Here is an 18,429-nt window from a genome sequence, read left to right on the forward strand (position 1 = left end):
AGGAATAAAGAGCACTGACTGTAACACACAGACTTGACAAAAGCTCACTGGGCCCCTCTGACATGGATTTACAGCCTTTCTTTTTCACGTTAAGATTTACCTCAGTCTCATCTCCATGCACTCACTGGGGTGCAACACATTGTGCTGCAACACTCCCCTTCAGTAAATCTTCCCAAACTCAAAGAGGTCCATCAATTTATCAGACTGAAAAACACAAAAGAGCAAAACAAAACAAAACAAAAAAACACTAATTTCTACTTTTGCAATCAACAAGAGTATCACTACTTTCCTGCAACAGTTCATCTCGGTGAACAGGGCAGCCCCTGAATCTGTCTGGGTTTCAGTTCTGGCAAATAATGTTGGGGATGATTGCCATGGCTACTGGGCGCGCGGGTTGGTGATTCACCATCATGGGAGATGAAACAAAGGATGCCTTATTGCTGCCCAGTGCCTGTGGTTTTGAGGCGATGACACCCAGAAACAAGATTTAACTTATCTGTTGCCCTGTGCCATTACAGGCTGAATGACTCTGACTAATGTGGAATCTTATTTGATTCTTGTCGTACAGTCTTTTTTTAATGAGCTCCCCTGCCGTGCTGTTACTTTGGAGAAAACAGGAACCTCAGCAACCCCACCCCCCACCCCCCAACCAAAAAAAAAAAAAACAAAACAAACAACAACAACAACAAAAAAACACCAGACGATAAATTCCAAACATTGCCAAGAATGGGAGCTATTTGGCCCAAACTGTGGCACTGGCAAACACCGGGCTACAAACAATAATTACGGCCTACTGTCGGCATTCTGTTGCTGCAGTTAGGTGACAGATCAGCAATACACAATCCCTGCTCTGTCTCTGACAATCCCGGCCTCCTCTGTCTGTCTCTGTGGCCAACACTGACAGAGCAGGCTCATAATGGGCCTGGGTGCAGGAATTTTTACGGCCCCCACCCCTGCCTGTAAGTGAGCATTGATCATGTGAATTTCCATCGCCGGTTTTACTGATGGGGGTTCCACTGTTTACTCATACTGTGGCTCCTGTGTGGGCGCTCTAGCACCACAAGCCTTAGAGCATTTGTACAACAGTTTGGTTATTTCTTTAGCCATCCTGCTTGTGTTTATCTGCCCATTTTATTTCTTGTTTTGGAGTTTATTTAGGCCCCATACTAATAAAGAAGTACAGCTTCTGCTTATGTACTGCACCTGAGCATAGATCTGAGGTACTTCTACTTTACTTTCAAGTATTTATCAATAATTTTTGATAAAATGCCTTAAATATAAACACAATCTTACTTTTCACTCATCATATCCATTGGCATCTCTCGTCTGACCTCACACATCACTGGATTATTGTTGTACCACTCCAAAGTGTGCTGTTTCACACCGCACATTTTTTCCAAAATAACTTCAAGGCTGAGGCTAAGTGGCTGTGGCTTCACACACTCCTGACTCCTGTGACTTTATTGGATTTCTTAATGTGATTGAGCATGTGCTGGTACATTCCACAATAACATCACCTCAGTACAAGTTGGAGATATTTATACTTTCTTTGAATATTTCCATTTTATGCTACTTTTTACTAAGACCTTGCTACATTTTAGACGGAAATATTGTACTTTTTGTGCTCCACTATACATTTATCTCACAGTCCTTTTTAATTTTCAAATCAAGATTAAACATAGTGTATAAAACATGATCATTTCATAAAACACGATGCATCATTATAGCTTAAACTATACAAGAGTGTATAAAACAGTTAAAATAAGATCTACCTCAAACAACTGCAACATAAAAGTACTGCTTACACTTCAATGCATCAATAACGACCATCCAACCACATAATAATACAGCTGACAGGAGCAGAGTAAGCTACAAGTACTTTTTGGTACTCAAAGTACATTGTGTTGATAGGTGGGTGTGTTGACCTGACAAATTCAGCTCCTTATGAACTAGATTAAAGATAAATAAAACCCTAAAATCCTTAACTTGTCCTTGTGTTTGCTCAGACAAAGCCAAGCTATAGTTTGACAACTGTGCCTTCTCAACTTTACTGTTTCCCAAAGATCAGAAGCGCTCACTGAGGAGCTGGGTCTGTCCCTGCACAGTCATATCTCAGGGGCAACGTGCCAACTTCAAATCACTACAGCCACCCTTGCCCACAGGCCAAAAATGTGAACATCTCTGTGAAAGAAATATTTGTGCGTTCAAGACATTATCTAGTCGACAAACAGCACTACACCAAAGCAGATCTTCCTCAGTGACTGCTTCTATCATGTTTATCCAAAGAGCAGAGTACACCCAGCGGCACCAGTGCAGTGTGTGTCTGAGAGAGGTGTAGAGTGTCACTGGCTCAGCTCTGCTGCTGCCCTGCGTCTCCCTTCAGAATCACTGAAACTCAACGAGTCAGCAGCACTGCAGCACTCACAGATCTGCATGCAGTGAAGAGAAAGAGGCAGAAAAAGACAGATGTTTCATACATGAAGATTAATCTCCACTGATATATTTGACATATGTTTATTATCTGCTGCAGGTCAGTTTAAGGAGAGGTTGACTTATAGCCTAATAAACCGCACACACATGCTCCAGTGCTGCGGCAAACCTGCCAGTGTATTGAATGACTTTGATTTGTACCCCAGCCCAACCTCCCTGTCTCTCGCTCTCTTCTCTCTGTCTAGGTGTTAGTATGTGTGTGTGTGTGTGTGTGTGTGATCGTCAAAGATTTATGTGTGTACTAGATTGCTGGGCAGCCTGGAGGTGTCTGCATGTTCTGCATCTTGCATGACGTTCTCTAAACCTGATTGTAAAGAGGCTGACTTGCACATATTGTGCTGTACTTCTCCCTCTTACTCATGCATTTCACACACATCATGAGAAGCTGTAAATTGCATAGACAGTACACTCTGATACACACACACACACACACACACACAGAGTCTTATGACACAATGCTTCATAAAACCAATTGAAAACTTGAAAAGAAGGACAAAACCATGCTTTGTAAAGTGCGTGTGGTGTGTGTCTGAGTGTGGGTGTGTGTATCCAAAGCCACAGACAAGAGAAGAAACCGATTATATGAATTAATGAATATCAAGAAGCAACTCTCAGCACTGCACTGTGACAAATCGGAAATGTGAGAATTAAATTTTGCTGATATGGACATAGAAGAGGGAAAACGTTTTTCCTCACATTTAAGTGCCACTTTTTCATCGATACTGAATAAAAAGTGTGTGTCCCAACAGAATCTTAGAATGCTGATCTTCTGTGTCCCAATAAACGTTTGAGACACTTGAACAGCTCTTGAAGATTCAGATCCACATGCTATTTGTTCAAGGTTTTCTATTATGTGTGGAAAACATCAACTGAAATCCTCTGAAGCACCATCAGTAGTCCAGCCTGTATCTCCTGACACTCACGTGCTGTTGTACTTTTAGGAACCCAATGCAACAACCCAAATGTGATTTCCGCTCGAGCACTGTTAAGGGTGAACCTCAGCATCTTTGATGGGACAGATCACATCTATACTTTATTGTGCGCTGTAAGAGTTTGACCCAAACTTAATCCGGGATCTGTTTCTATGGATCTGTAAGAGATGTATGTGTGTTCTAATTCGTGATTGGATTCTCAAGGTGTCACTCAAGTCACCGCTGAGTCATTTGCATAAGGAGGAGACTATAAATGAGAAATGGTTTCGGAAACGCCTTCCCAGGCGCACTCCGCTGATGCTGTTGGGACAAGAGAGAGACCAAATCTGCGACGCTGTTCTGGTAGCTGATTGTCTGAAAAGATAACCGGCAAGATGTCTTACAAAACAGCCCCACATTCTTCTTACAAGAAGATGTTTGGCGGGGAGAGAATCGCGGTCAGGAGCGGCTACTCCAGCCGCCAGTTCTCCAGCCCGATACGCTCCTCCGCCCGGGTCTCCTTCGGTCTCTCCTCAGCCCCGACCATCTACGCGGTGAAGACCCAGAGGCTCCGGAGCAGCGCGGCCATGCCCCGCCTGGCCTCCGAGAACTTGGACTTCTCCCTGTCCGACGCCATAAACAGCGAGTTCATCTCGAACCGCACCAACGAGAAGGCGCAGATGCAGTCGCTCAACGACCGCTTCGCCAACTACATCGAGAAGGTTCGTTTCTTGGAGCAGCAGAACAAGATCCTACTGGCGGAGCTGGAGCAGCTGCGGGGCAAAGGGACGTCCCGGGTCGGGGATCTGTACGAGGACGAAATGCGGGAGCTGAGGCGCCAGGTGGACCAGCTCACCAACGAGAAGGCCCGGGTGGAGGTTCACCGGGATAACCTGGCAGACGACATCGACAGGATGAGAGAGAAGTAGGAGGCGTGGCACTTCTCTATTCTCTATTGTGTGATGTTAAAGAAACTATGCAGCTTTTTTCTTGTCATACAGGCCTATAATTCTTAGGTGTTATTGCCAATATGTGCATGGCCCATCATTCATGAACCTGTTTAAATAGAGGCACATACAGGCAAGATTATTGAAGCTTCCAGCTAAAAACGCTCACCGTGCACTGCGCAAAACCTGAGTCTGAACAAGAGGCGGAGGCAGGACAGGCATGCAGAGAAAACTAGCCATGGCACTGTGTTAAAGGTGGAGGAGTCCCAGTAGCTGCTGGAATAAAATGCCCACTTTCTTCTTTGTCTTTGCAGGTTGCAGGACGAGATATCCCAGCGGGAGGAGGCTGAGTCAAACATGCAGAGCTTCAGACAGGTACAGTATGATTCACCCTTAGTAAACCATTTTCACACCAGGCAAACTCTGCATCAGTGTGATATAAGGGAATGTGCTTTAACTTTTCAGCAGCAGAAGGTGTTGTTGCCCCCCAACTTAGCTGTTCCTAGTAAAAACACTAGGTTCAACCCCCCCCCCCCAAAAAAAAACCCTGATGACAAGTGATGTCAAAGAGATTAGATATAAAACCTTAATTATCACCACGAGTCTCACCTTTAGCAGTTATGTGGTGTGACTGTCCCTTTTCTCTCCTTAAGTGATCTCTATCTAATTATTGCTCATGAGCTGCAGAGACTGGAATGCGCTCCTCTGATGGCACAACAGCAGATTCTAGTCCACCATCCGAAATAAGCCGCAGAGCGCGCCCTGAACCTGCCCCCCCACCCCCACCCCAAGGGCCCGGTACAAAAGGCCAAGTTGTGGCTGTTGAGTTAAATCAGGCCTGCAATGAGAGGAGATCTCTTTAAGTCTGACTGGTCATGCTGAATGAGCTGGACACACGCACAACACAACAGTGTGGACCCGATGTGGTTATCAGAGCGAGAAGACAAGCCACCATGTGATCCAGCTGTCTGGTTCGGGGGCAGAGCATCAGCACATAAAAATCTTGCCTTGTTATGGTCTAGACTGTCCCCCTGTCACTGGGGTTCATGGTGAATAATGATGTAATGATGAGATGTTCAAATAGTTTCAGACAAGAGTCACAGAAGTCTAAAAATAGAAACAACATGCTTCATAAAATGTATAGCTTTTAGGCTTATAGCTAAGAGTAAAACTACATTTTCCAGCGGTTACGTGCACGGCAGTAAGCTATCAATGCATTGCACTGTCATGACCTTGTCTGTGTGAATGGCAGGAAGGAAGTCCCTGTGGCCCACCACAGTGGCACACAGATAACAATGCAGGGCCAGCAGTCGGCTCTCGCTCAGTCAGGCAGACAGTCATTCTCCCAGCCCTGGGCTTGTTTGGGAAACCCTGCTGAATAGCACACTTTGTTTGTGGCATTAGAACAGGGGGCAAAGCAGCTTCATTTGCTGATACCTCGATTACCAGCCTGCCAACGCCCTGACACAGCTCAGTGGTGTGGGCGTGTACCGCAGTGAGTGTGTATGCAGAGTGGAATTAAACAGTATATCGTAGGATGTTTTTAGTACAATAAAACATTTTACATTCTAGTGTTTTTTTTTCCACAGGTGAACATTTGCTTTGTGATTAATTCAGGAGAGTTAAAAAACCATAACATACCAAATTAGAGTAGTTCTAGTAGAACAACTGAGGTTCTACCAGAACTACCAATAGAGATTTTCAGTTAAGAATGCAGTTAGGCAATAATAAATGGGATTAAGAAACTTCTGAATAATGCTGTGTTGGTCTGGGTGTTCTACAGTGCCCCCTTTATTGAATCAAACTGAGAACATGGAGAGAATCTGACTGAATTCTGCACAATCCTTTTCACAGAGATAATGACAGACAGGTTGGTAGTTATAAAGTTTGATTTGCTTGTTTTACTGTCCAATAAGTGGCCTCTGTCTCAATTTGCTAAACCCCACCATGTCCATCCACAGTAATGGAAGTATTCAGATCTTTTACTGAGGTAAAAGTAGAAATAGTGTAGTCTAGAAATACCTCACTACAAATTAAAGTAAATGTATTAGCAAAATCTAAACTATCAAAGTAAAAGCACTCCTTATTCAGAAACACTTAATATATTGTATTATTTTATATTATTGCTTAATGTTGGTTTTTGGTATTTGACTGTAATCCAGCATCATATCTTATGAACCTTTCCTGTGTTATCTTAATCTGAAAAGTGACTAAAGTAGTGCTATAGAAATGTAGCGGAGTAAAGAGTGCTATATTTCTTCTGATATGTAGAAGAGTAGGAGTAGTACACAACTGAAACAAGTAAGTGCAGTACATGAGTAAATGTACTTACATCTGCCTGTGATGTGGTCAAGGAGTGTGGCCTAAGAGCTGCTGCACTGTATTCAGTGAAAATCTGGAGAAAACACCTAATCGACTGTTACAAATATCTGCAGTAGACCATGTGTCTATAGTTGATTTTTATTGGATGCATGTGCACACAATGGGTCATTTTGTGTTCATGAGCGTTGCATGAGTGCTCTTTACAGCACATGAAAGAGCGTTTTTTTACTCCGTGTCAGCAGACACATAATGCACAATTCATGTCACCTTCACAAGTCAGCTTATTAAGAGTCAGTGTCATGACACAGGATGTGGACAACGCTGCCCTCGCTAGACTGGACCTGGAGCGGAAGGTAGAGTCACTCCAGGAGGAAATCAACTTCCTCAAAAAGCTGCATGATGAGGTAAACTTCCTCTTGTTTTGTTGCTAGAGCTGACTCACTCACTCTGTTGTGGAAACACTAATAAGCTAATTTTAAACGCTTAAAATAGTTTGCCCAAATAATTTTAGGTATTTGTTAATCTGCTCAAATACCAAATTGGTAGGGTTCAGTGCAACACAGCTTTGCTAATGGAGCCAGAAAAGTCATAGAAAAGTGTATAGAAGGATGTAAGAATAAATTGTCATATTGTTTGTACATACCGCGCTCTATTGATTCTATTGCAGGAAATGCTTGAGCTGCAGAACCAGATCCAGCAGCAGCAGCATGTGCAGGTAGACATGGACATAGCTAAACCCGACCTGACAGCTGCTCTGAGGGATGTCCGCCTGCAGTATGAAAACCTGGCCTCCAAAAACATCCAGGAGTCTGAAGATTGGTACAAATCCAAGGTTAGGATTTTCCACTTGCTATCATGAACCTATAGGGATTTATCACCCAACTCGACAGTTCCCCTCTGCTCTACACAGCATTTTAGCATCTTTCAGCTCATTGTTTGTGTTTCTGGACTTTAGTATTGTGCTTCTGTGTCACTGCTGTCATCAGCATCATTTACACTTTCATTGACAGTACGCAAAAACTCTATATGCCAAAGAGCACACAAAGTTAGCAACTAGCTGGTGAACACAAGGGAGTGTTTAGCCGCTAAAGAGCTAGATATTTCCCTCAGGAGTTGGTGGGGACCAAAAACAGAGCTAAAAAACAGTGAATATCAGACTTAGGTGCATCTGGTGGCCAGAAACATGGCTCCAAATGAATGAAATGTTGCTGTGTAACTGCTGGATGTAAATACATAGTAGTTCATGTATTTCTACTGCCCCGTGTGGCAAAAAAATCAGCCAGAGTAGGTTTAAATTAAATGCAAGTATTGTTTTTTGTTGAAAAGAGATTAAATGATCTGCCAAAAATAACAAAAGGCAGTGCTGCAAAGTAGTCTTTCTCTCTGTATGACCTTTGAATATTAGCACAAAAGTTTTTCAGTGAACACAATGATGCCTTAAAACTACGTCAACCACCAGACTGCAGTGTAATGTCTGCAGCCCTCTTTTTTAGCCACATCTTTTATAATTTACATGCTTCACGCTATCTGCCACATTCACTCTCTCTCAGCCTCTGACTCATCATTTATTGAATACTTGATTTCTCAGTTATCTTACCCTCTCTCTTTCCGCTTGCCACTGTGATTGACAGTTTGCCGACCTCACCGAAGCTGCAGCCAGGAATAATGATGCTTTGAGATTGGCCAAGCAAGAGGCCAATGACTATAGACGCCAAGTTCAGGCGCTTACTTGTGAGGTGGACGCTCTCAAAGGAACTGTGAGTATACAACTTTTGGCTTTTATTGTACTATACAAGATAGTGGTGCAAAATGCATATACAGAGCTGGAGTCAAATTGAATAATGACTCAGCAAAGAGGAAAATATCCAGGGAGAGTTTATTTCACAGGTCACAGAGCAAAAAAAAAAAAAAAAAAAAAAAAATCAGCCTCACATTTTATTTTTATTTGAAATGAGCTATTTTAGCTGCCTCAGTGCCATTTTGTTCCCTCTTGGCCGCTGTCCCAGAATGAGTCCTTGGAGCGCCAGATGAGAGAGATGGAGGAGAACTTCTCCCTGGAGACGGGCGGTTACCAGGACACCATCGGCCGTCTGGAGGAGGACATTCACAACATGAAGGACGAGATGGCCCGTCACCTCCGCGAGTACCAGGACCTCCTGAATGTCAAGATGGCCCTGGACATCGAGATCGCCACCTACAGGAAGCTGCTGGAAGGAGAGGAGAGCAGGTGATGGGTTAAGACCTTAAAAGTTAACAATCCCAATGTCCATGAACATTCATCACATGCCACTAATACACATATGTTGATTTGATGACTGTATTTTCTCCATTTTCAGAATCTCCACCCCACTGCCTAACTTCTCATCTCTCAACCTGAGAGGTACTATCACCTTCTACATGTTGATTTCACAGCAGGATTGTTAGCAGTTGTTATTGCCAGTTGATAACACAATGAATCATTTTTCTTCATTAGAAACAATGATTGATTTGAAACCTCACATCGAATCCACAACGACTAAGAAGGTTCTCATCAAGACCATTGAGACCAGGGACGGTCAGGTAGAATCCACTTGAAGTGATTTTCACTCACTGAAGCAATTTTCTGACTGTCATTTGAGCTCAAACACAACTCTTTTCTCTCTGCATCCTTCTCCAGGTGATCAACGAGTCAACCCAGAACCACGATGACATGGAGTAATAATGTCCTTGTCTTTGCCAAACAACCAACAAAAAGCAATACGAAGAAACACAGTTCACCAGGGCTACGAGCAAGCAAACAAACCAACAACACACGAAAAGCAAACAGCTTCGAAAAGTGCCTTTATATGTGATGATCCAGTAAGCCTGTTAGTCGACACAGACTGTATTTTGCTTCCTCCTCTGCTGAGAGAATTATCTTTTGTCACATTTGTTTAGACACAATAATGAAATCAGCACAACATAGAAACCCTCACTGAGGTTTACAAAAAGCTTTCTTTGTAACCAAAGTAGTATTTTTGATTGATACGAGTATAGCATGCACACTCCAGGAAATCTGTATGCGGAAGATGTCACAATTTCCTGTACGCAGCAATAAACCATTAAGACTGAAACTCAAGATTTTGCCTGAGATGTAATACTTTGCAGCACATTATGGTAATGAAGTAGCATGAGGGAAAGTAATTCCTTACATCAAACAAAGGAAAATAGTTGTCATTTTAAGTAACATCTGAACTGTAAACATGTCCTCACTTGCAAATGATTTAATTGTTAATTATGCAATCTTTATTTTTTTAGAGAAGCGACACTTAACACCAGATTAAACATTAATTTTATCAGTATAAAAAGAATCAATTACAGGCAGATAAGTAAAGCAAAACTTTTAGGCCAACATGGAGGAGAAGCCCTTACTGTTCCTGAAAACCTACAATTCTGATACAACTGGGTGTACTCTGTCTGTCAATGTAACTTGACTGAAAGTCCCATTGCAACGACTAAACTGACCTTGAGGTCAGCCAACAAATGAATCGAGTCAGTACTGCAGTAAGGTGAGGTGCAGGAAGTAGACATCACGCAGGCAGGGAGACGAGCAGGGAAAAATAGGTAGACTTATTTGTAGTCTAAAATGATAATGCACAACACAGAGAAAAGAAATCCACTCGTGCTGCTCTTCAAAACCCCTCCATTTTCTCCCATCCCATTCAAATATGTATTAGCAGAAGAGCCTGACCCTTTCCAATTTAAACTAGCCTATCAGGTCAGCGCTCAAGGATAATACTACAAGAATACACATAGTTATCTTGCACAAGTATTCCAACACAGCCAAAACTTATTCTTTGATATATCAACATAGTGCAATCAAAACAATTAATTTGCTCATCACTCATTTACCTTAATTAGCTGTTGATTGCACCCAGCTATTATCCAATCAAAGCTGAGAACCCACCTACTCATACAACCAATAAAAAGACCACTTCCTGTTTCAGCACCAGCACAAGATGAGGAGCCAACAGGTTGCAACTGCTCTCATTACCGTATGCTTAAACTTCGTCTTTGTTTGCTTAATGTAGTTTTGTAACAAAAAAAGCTCAGCAAATGGTTAATGATAGAAGTGTCGCTTCCTCTCAGATATAAATACGCATAAGATCACAGATGGTGGTATGATATAATTAGACCAAATGTGTGGAGGTTGAACATAAAAAAGCTACGTAACTCGATAAGGCCTATCATGGATTAATCTGAACAGTATGTTCAAATTCGCTCATCTCTTTTCAAATCACGAAATCATATTTAACAGTGCATTGACATTTGAAGAAACACTCATTCAATGCAGGGTGCCCAAACTTTTGCAAACAGCTGCATGCATCTCTGAGCAAAGACTCATTCACAAATCCAGGAAGCTGTTCAGAGCTGTGAATCGCTGAGTTTACTACCACACCTGTTGTATTTGACTGCCATCTGTCGGTGATTGATGTCAATTGAACTGTGTTTGATGGGTCAGTAAGACCAGGACACGTTGGAACAGATAACAGCTGGTGTTTTTCATTATCATAAATTAAGGTTTATTTTAAGTCAGTGCAGTGCAGTAGATATGCTTCCTGCTCATTTTAATCCGGGATACCTGTTGGTTAATTAATGTCGCTTGTTTTCGTCTGCTTTGCCCCGAGAGATCGGCGTGTTTGTCGACAGAGCAACTGAACTTTCTCCATGTGACGTGTCTGTCGGTGGAAACACAAACCGAGGGAGATGCCGGGCATGAACCGTTTAAACTCCGTTTATCGGTCCTTTGATCAATTTTACGTCATGTTGTCAGTTACCCTTGCTAAAAAGGAAGTTAAGCTAACTGTTTATGAATGAAAGAAGCGCGTTTCCCCCCCACAGTTCAGTTTACCGCGGCGAGTGGAACAAATATGGAGTCAAGTTTCAACAGGTTTTGAGTAAAAATGAAAGGGAAACTCGGAGAAACTGATTCCGACTGAGGGTTTTTATCCTTTTAATTTTTCTTTTTGGTGATGGGCTCGGTGACTTCTGCTCTGACAAGGACGAGAAACGCGTTGGTGAAAGTGGGTTCACAGCCGGAGAACCATGACCCGGAGAGGAGCCAGTCCGCCCCGGAGTCGGACCGGACCAGGAAAAAAAACACTCGGTTTAACGTTTCCATCCAAACCGGACGGCAGAGTTCCCGCCAGTCGCTGTCCGAGGTCCTGAGTCGTCAAGACTCCGACGGAGCCAAACAAACTTCGAGGAAAAAGACTTCTGAAGGTCCACAGAGCGGTGAGTTGAGGAGTTATTGTAGTAAATAAGTAGTAAAGAGCGGTCTAAAGTAACCAAATATTCAAATACGAAAAAAAGAAAGAAGGAAAAAGTATTCAGTAATTATTCTTAAGTAAAAATATAAAAGTATAGCAGTAGTATCAGTAAAAGTACTCATTATGCAGTATGGCTCATTTCAGTGTAATGGACTATCTGAATCTGCATTGTAACTAGTAACTAAAGCTGTAAAATAAATGTAGAGGGAAAAAGTGCAATATTTGCCTCTGAAAAGTAGTGACATAAAGTATAAAGTGGTGAAAATAGAAATACAAATCAAGTACAAATCTCCCAAAACTGCACTTAATTGCAATGCAATCACTGTACAGGTACTTTCCTTGAGTATTTTTACTGTTAAGTTACGTAATGTTTTAACTTCACTACATTTCAGTCTCAAATATTGTACTTTTTACTGTACTGCGTTAATTTGACAAATCATTAGTTGACAAATCATGAGTTGCTGTTCTCTGTGTCGCATGATGAGACTATAAAAGATTAAACATTGCTGTGTAAACTACCAACAGTACATGAAATACTGAAAAGCTCCACCTCAATCAACTACAACATAAAATACCAGATATAGTAGTAATGATTCAATAATGATCTGTCACTTTACTTCAGAAATTTTACTTTTTACACTTTTCTCAAAAAGGCCTTTTTCACAGCAGACATTTTGACTTGTCACAGTAGGAAAAGCAACAGGTGGGTCTAATAACATTAACGATGGCTCCGCTCCATTAATTGTCGCAGTAAGACATGAAAGTGAACCAGCATGTACAAGAGCAAGGCCTGTGGAGTTGTTTTTAATGTTATTGATCGTTTACGTCAGTGGCAAAATGACACAGTTGAATTACTCCATTTCAATTAAGTCTTGCATTCAAAATTGACTTTGACAGGGGCCATTTTGCTTTCTATTGGGAGGTTGTACTTTTGATACTCAAAGTATATTTTGTTGCTAATACTTCTGTACTGAAAACTGTAATGAAATTGTACTTAAGTTCAGTACCTGAGTACATGGTTACTTTACACCACTGACATGCAGTGATCACCAACTGAAGTGTCATATATTGCTCAGTTTAACTCAAAGTGAGAATGTAGGAGTTGGTGAAAGGCAGTACAAGTTATCCTCTGGCCACCTCTGTTTTGTGGGAGCACACTGGCCTCAGATACAGCTGTTGTGTCACTTTATACTGAACATCCCTCTGGTTCAGTTCATGGATTTATCTGTAGATGAGAGCAACTGGTCACTTCAGAGGATTACTGTGAATATGCTGCTGGGGAAAAAAAGGTATTCACTGAATGAATTCTGAGCTCTTTGAAGGCCAGCCTCAATGCAACATATCTCCACTACCAAAGCATCTCTTTGATGTGTGAGGTGTCGCCACCACTGAAACAATCAAGAGTAACAGTCCCTTTCATTAATGTGAAACTGCAATTTTGCAGGGATATATATATATATAATGAAGATACATGTAGAATATTTTACTTAATCAGCATGAGTTGGAAAAAAGGTTGACTGCATACGTAGCTTCAGTGATTTTATTGTATCACCACCGTTCCACCTGCACTTGGTCCTTTTCCAGGCAAGTCAATACAAATTAACATATGAAACTGCAAATTTGCACAGTTCTTCATGGTAGTTACAAAGTTTCAGCACTTTACAGTTGTGTGCGGCAAATAAGTGGAGTCCAGTTTTAAATCTGTGATATAGTTTGTGAAAATAACCATACTGTTGCAGTATAACCAGACTAACTAAATGCACCATTTTCACCACACATATTTAATGGTTTCTTAAACTTCTGTCTTATGTGTTACTCAGTGTTTCCCTCAGTACATCCTGTTTATCTTCAACTCTCTGCTGATGCCACCTCTAGTTCCAACTCCCTGCATTTCTGTCCCAGTGGAAAATACTTCTCCCTGGGTGACTCCTAAAATACCAGCTGTACTGTGGCGTTTCCATGACCGTGTGACAGTGTAGACGCCTGTTGAGTTTCCCTCCTTGTCCCGAGTGATGTTCATATGTGTTGAGGAGTCTTCTCCCTGACTCTCAGCTGACTGTGCACTCATCCCCCCCGAGAAACAAAACACAGACACCTACCTCCCGATGAGCTTACTGGTTGGTCCCCTTCAGTGTCAGACCATTTCACTGGTGTACACCTATGCATATGACTGCTTAGTGCTGAAGTTTAGAGATGGCACAGGACAGTTTGACATCAGCTCTAACACCTTTAAACCACACCAAATTAGATCACCCATATATGGATCATTTTAAATAGTGTGAAGGCCCTTTCAACTGCCCAGAATGTACAACAGCTCTTTGGGAAATGTCTCAGTCTTCAGTATAGTCAGTTGTACTGAAGAGATTCTATAATGATAGTGATGTTGAGGAGCTACAATTACTCTCCTGTTGATTGCATTACTGGCACAAGAACTAGGTCACATCCAGAGAATTTTTTGTGACATACAGCTAGCGGGAGTCTTTCTCGTGGCATATATTAGTCATACTCAATGGTATTTTAATAGATAGCACATTTGGATGAGAAACAGAAAAGAATAGAATAGAATAGGCTTTTATTGTCACTGTACAAATTAGACTTTAAAAAAAGCCCATAAGCACCATTAAACACGCAGACATTATAAGTGTTTATTTATATACAGTATATATGTGTTTATATTGTTGGTAATGTAATCTGTGCTTAACATTGTTTGAATGGCAGACTAATGTATCTCCTACTGTATGATGATGTGTGCCTCATTAATAAATTAAGAGACATCAGCTGTCCTGTGGGCTAGAGAAATCTATTTTATAATTGGATACTACAGTTGATTTGATGGCACTGTAAAAAGATAATACACTGTAGAGGAAACACACATCAATGAATGATTAATGCATTTAAATTTTTATACAACAAGCCTACTAGACAGGGTGTTGATCAGTGGCTGTAATCTCATTTAAAACTGAGTAAATATTTGAGTGTGTTAAATGCAGCTACAAATTCAATCAAAGTTTAAATTATATTTATTCAAAACGTCCTTGATAAATAGTGTTTAGTGTGATCAGGGAGGTATTGCACATCACTTTTAATTTTTAATGGACAAAATACTTAATTTTGCACAGTTTATTCTCACATATCCCTTTCCCTCTGCAAGAAAATTAATCAAAACTGTTTCTTTCCTCTGACACAAGAGCACATTACTTTATAGGAGCCAGAAACCAAAACAAGCTGTGAGACAACAAAACAATACACAATAATCCATTAAAAAGCCAGAGACATGTGATGTAGTTGTGACACATATCATAAGTTATTGATATCAATTTAAAATGACACTGGATCCAGCATGTGTGCCCCATATGGCAAATATGTGTTCCATCTATTCCTACATCTTCACATCTCATCCTTTCATCTCTGCCTCACAGTTGGAGGAAGACCTATAGAGCAAGGAACAGATGAAGGTGGGAGAGAAGGACACATACATAAATAAGGAACCAGAGAGAACCTTCTCAGTGGAGATTTGGGCAACATCATGTTCTGTGTATTACACTCAAGTGTAACTTATGTGTATTTGCAAGTTACATTCTTTATCAGTGTTTTCTGTCAGTGCAGGAGGTAGAGTGATGTTCATATTGCCCAGTGAGAAGTAAGTGTTGAGGTCAGGGAGGTGGGTGGATGTTTAAACAGTCCAGTCAGTGCTGAGATTTAGGATATCTGGTAGTGGTCATAATCTTCCCCCTCTTAAACTGAGTTGCTTTAGTTGCCAAGTCTTAACTATACCTAATAATATAGCTTCTACCATTTGAAAAACATTTGTACTGGATTGTGGGCAATGAATAAGAATCAGCAAATCTGTTTGAATTAAGGTTGCAACTAACAATTATTTTAAATATCAATTAATCTGCAGACTATTTTCTCAAATCATTAGTAAATCGATTTGTCTAGAAATTGTTAGAAAATAATATAAAATGCCCAGATAATTTCCCAGGGCAAGGTTACACATGTCCTACTTTGTCAGAGCAACAGTCCAGAACCCAAATATATTCAGTTTATCATGGTTAAACAGAAAAACAGAAAAGCAGCTAATTCTTTCATATTGGAGAAGCTAGAACAAGCAAATGGACAAAACAGTTAATTTATCTCACAAATCAGAAGAGATACTGGAATATTGCTGCCTCAGTTGGGTAGTTAGTTTGTGTCACTGTGTGCCTTTCAGGGGCAGATGAAGTATTCTGATCCTTTACATAAGTAATAGCATCACACAATAACACAAACAAACTAATCGATCGAGACAGGAGTATTCCCGCAGCTCTCGGTGTTCTGTGAGGTAAAATGACAATGGAATCTGTTAGCACTATATAGTAATGTTTCATGTTAAACAAAAAAGGATCCTACCCTTTAATAAAAAGGTCTGTCTCTGTAGGAATCCTATCTGTAATGTTGTCAGATTCTTAAAATAACAATCTAGGCCTGTCAGTGGGGAAAAACATGCAATTTAATGGACGTACCGTACTTTGTTTACATTGCAGCAGTTGCCAGGTACACTGGAAACCACCAGATTATGAACATAAGTCATTCCACTGGAGGCTGTATATATTTAAAGATTTTGCTGTCTTTTTACATATATTTAGCAAAGGGAAAAACTGAAGCGCACGATTCACAGAACTGGGTTTTGCTCCCATTGCGAGTGTTTTGTTTCTGGCATCTAAGTTTCAGTGTGCACACTCTCAGAATGTTGCACAGTCTGTTGAGTCCCCAAAACAGCATGTGACATTTTTCATGAAAAGAGTAGTTTTCTGACTCTGTCTAAATAACACTGATTAGATGCTTTGGTCTGTTGGGAGGTGGATGGGGTGTGTAAGATTCCTGGTTGTAATCAAAAGATTTCCGTTTGTTTGCCCTGCTGACCTAACACTCACCCAGCTGGTTTTACCTCTTTGATCTGGAACCATGCTGTTGCAAAAATCATTAGCCAAACTTGTGCACTATATAGCTTGATACTTTTTTCCTCTTTTTTCTTCAGGGTCTTGGTGCAGCAGGATTCAGATGACAGTTTATGTACTTCTCTGTTTTGTCAGCTCATTTCCCTAAGGTTTGCAACACAGGGTAACATTACCCTTAAAGGTGCCTCTAATGAGTATTTAGCTGGGGAAAAAGCAAGCTCCCCGGTACCCTCTGTGTCTTAATTACATGAGTGTGTCACTGTGGTGACAGTGGTGTGGGGACTGACAAAGTGTGTGTCGTTCGGCAGTCTAGGGGAGACCTCTAATGAGCTTGTTTTTCTATCTGATTGCGTAGTTGTTGTCTTGAATCACGATGTGCTACTGGGACAGATTACACAATCAAAATGCCCCAAAACTGATGTCATGTTTGGAGGAACTACTCAATAGAAAGAAAATGAGGAGAGTGGGAATATGATCTTGTTAGTTATTACAGTGATTCTTATTCCTAATGTACTTTATTTATTGGAGAGCTAAAACATGATTGAAATATGCAATTTTTATAATTAAAAAATTTGATTAATTTAGTTTTTTCTAAACCCCCAAGTTAGTCTTCACCTCCCCTTTATCATCACCACTAATTAATGTCTATTGGTGGTGGCCTGTCCTTGTGTTTGATGGCCAGATCAAAGGTTGAACGATCACTGAATGCTCATCCTCAATGGACATACAGCAGGAGCAAGCAGGTGTTTTTTTGTTCCAATAATCCACTGTAGCATTGCTCTGTTTAAAAAAACAAAAACAGCTAAAAGTGCCTAAAGTGAAAAAAAATCTGTGTGAAATTCACATAGAAGTTGTAACTTTTACAAACACGCTGTCACAACTGAATGAGTTCTGTCTCCATTGGATTATGCCAACAAACACTGTCTGCACAGACACAGGAGAAGAAGACACAGAAAATAACTTAAAGACAGTATACGTACTAAAAAAAACCTCACACTGGCCTAATGAGTGCCATTGCCATATTAACCCCTTGTCAGTCTCAGTGTAATGTATGCAGTATAGGCTATGTCTGAAAGGCCTCACCGTTGCCTAGTGACAGTGATGTTGCCCTATTAATGACCCTTGAAGAGAATGGATCTCAAAGGATTCAACAGCTGTATAGTCATAGGATACACCTCTCGGAGCAGCTGTTGTACTACATGCATCTTCTGAAATGCCCTCTGGCATTAAAACCAACATTGAGTTATATACTCTATATACTATATACTGTATTTTGCCTGACAGGTGTGTACCTTGGCACACACTTGGCCAAACGCAGTTTAAGGGGGGAGGTAGTATAAAGATTTACTGAAAATCCTGAAATATTAGTTAAACCTTGAAAACAAATAATCATAATTTAAACTAATGAGCACAATTGAATATATTTCATTTCAAAAAAGGTTGTAACTGCATGCAAACACATTCAACTTGAATTAAATGACTCACAACATCTATAAAAGTAACCTTGTTTGAAACAACCAGGGTCCTTGTATAA

At 40.8% G+C, this 18,429-nt stretch overlaps 2 protein-coding genes across 4 annotated transcripts in view; both read left to right on the forward strand.

Moving 5' to 3' along the window:
- The first annotated feature begins 3,687 nt into the window (after positions 1-3,687).
- LOC108883291 (vimentin A2) lies at positions 3,688-9,767 on the forward strand. The gene is made up of 9 exons (XM_018676246.2): positions 3,688-4,326; positions 4,663-4,723; positions 6,979-7,074; positions 7,338-7,502; positions 8,302-8,427; positions 8,677-8,897; positions 9,007-9,050; positions 9,144-9,229; positions 9,327-9,767. The coding sequence occupies exons 1-9, from the start codon at positions 3,797-3,799 to the stop codon at positions 9,366-9,368; spliced, it is 1,371 nt and encodes a 456-aa protein (XP_018531762.1). The 5' UTR covers positions 3,688-3,796; the 3' UTR covers positions 9,369-9,767.
- Positions 9,768-10,655: 888 nt separating this feature from the next.
- Positions 10,656-18,429, forward strand: part of pde1cb (phosphodiesterase 1C, calmodulin-dependent b) — an 87,601-nt gene continuing 79,827 nt past the window's right edge. For 2 of the 3 annotated variants that reach the window (XM_018676242.2, XM_018676243.2), the window contains exon 1: positions 10,660-11,923. In XM_018676242.2, the coding sequence (XP_018531758.1) occupies positions 11,662-11,923 (262 nt within the window). In that variant the 5' untranslated portion in view covers positions 10,660-11,661. Of the gene's footprint in view, positions 11,924-18,429 lie in introns of all 3 variants that reach the window. The other variant, XM_051069933.1, reaches the window with a different exon arrangement.

The sequence above is a fragment of the Lates calcarifer genome, linkage group LG4 (assembly GCF_001640805.2).
Source record: "Lates calcarifer isolate ASB-BC8 linkage group LG4, TLL_Latcal_v3, whole genome shotgun sequence".
NCBI classification, from domain to species: Eukaryota; Metazoa; Chordata; class Actinopteri; family Centropomidae; genus Lates; species Lates calcarifer.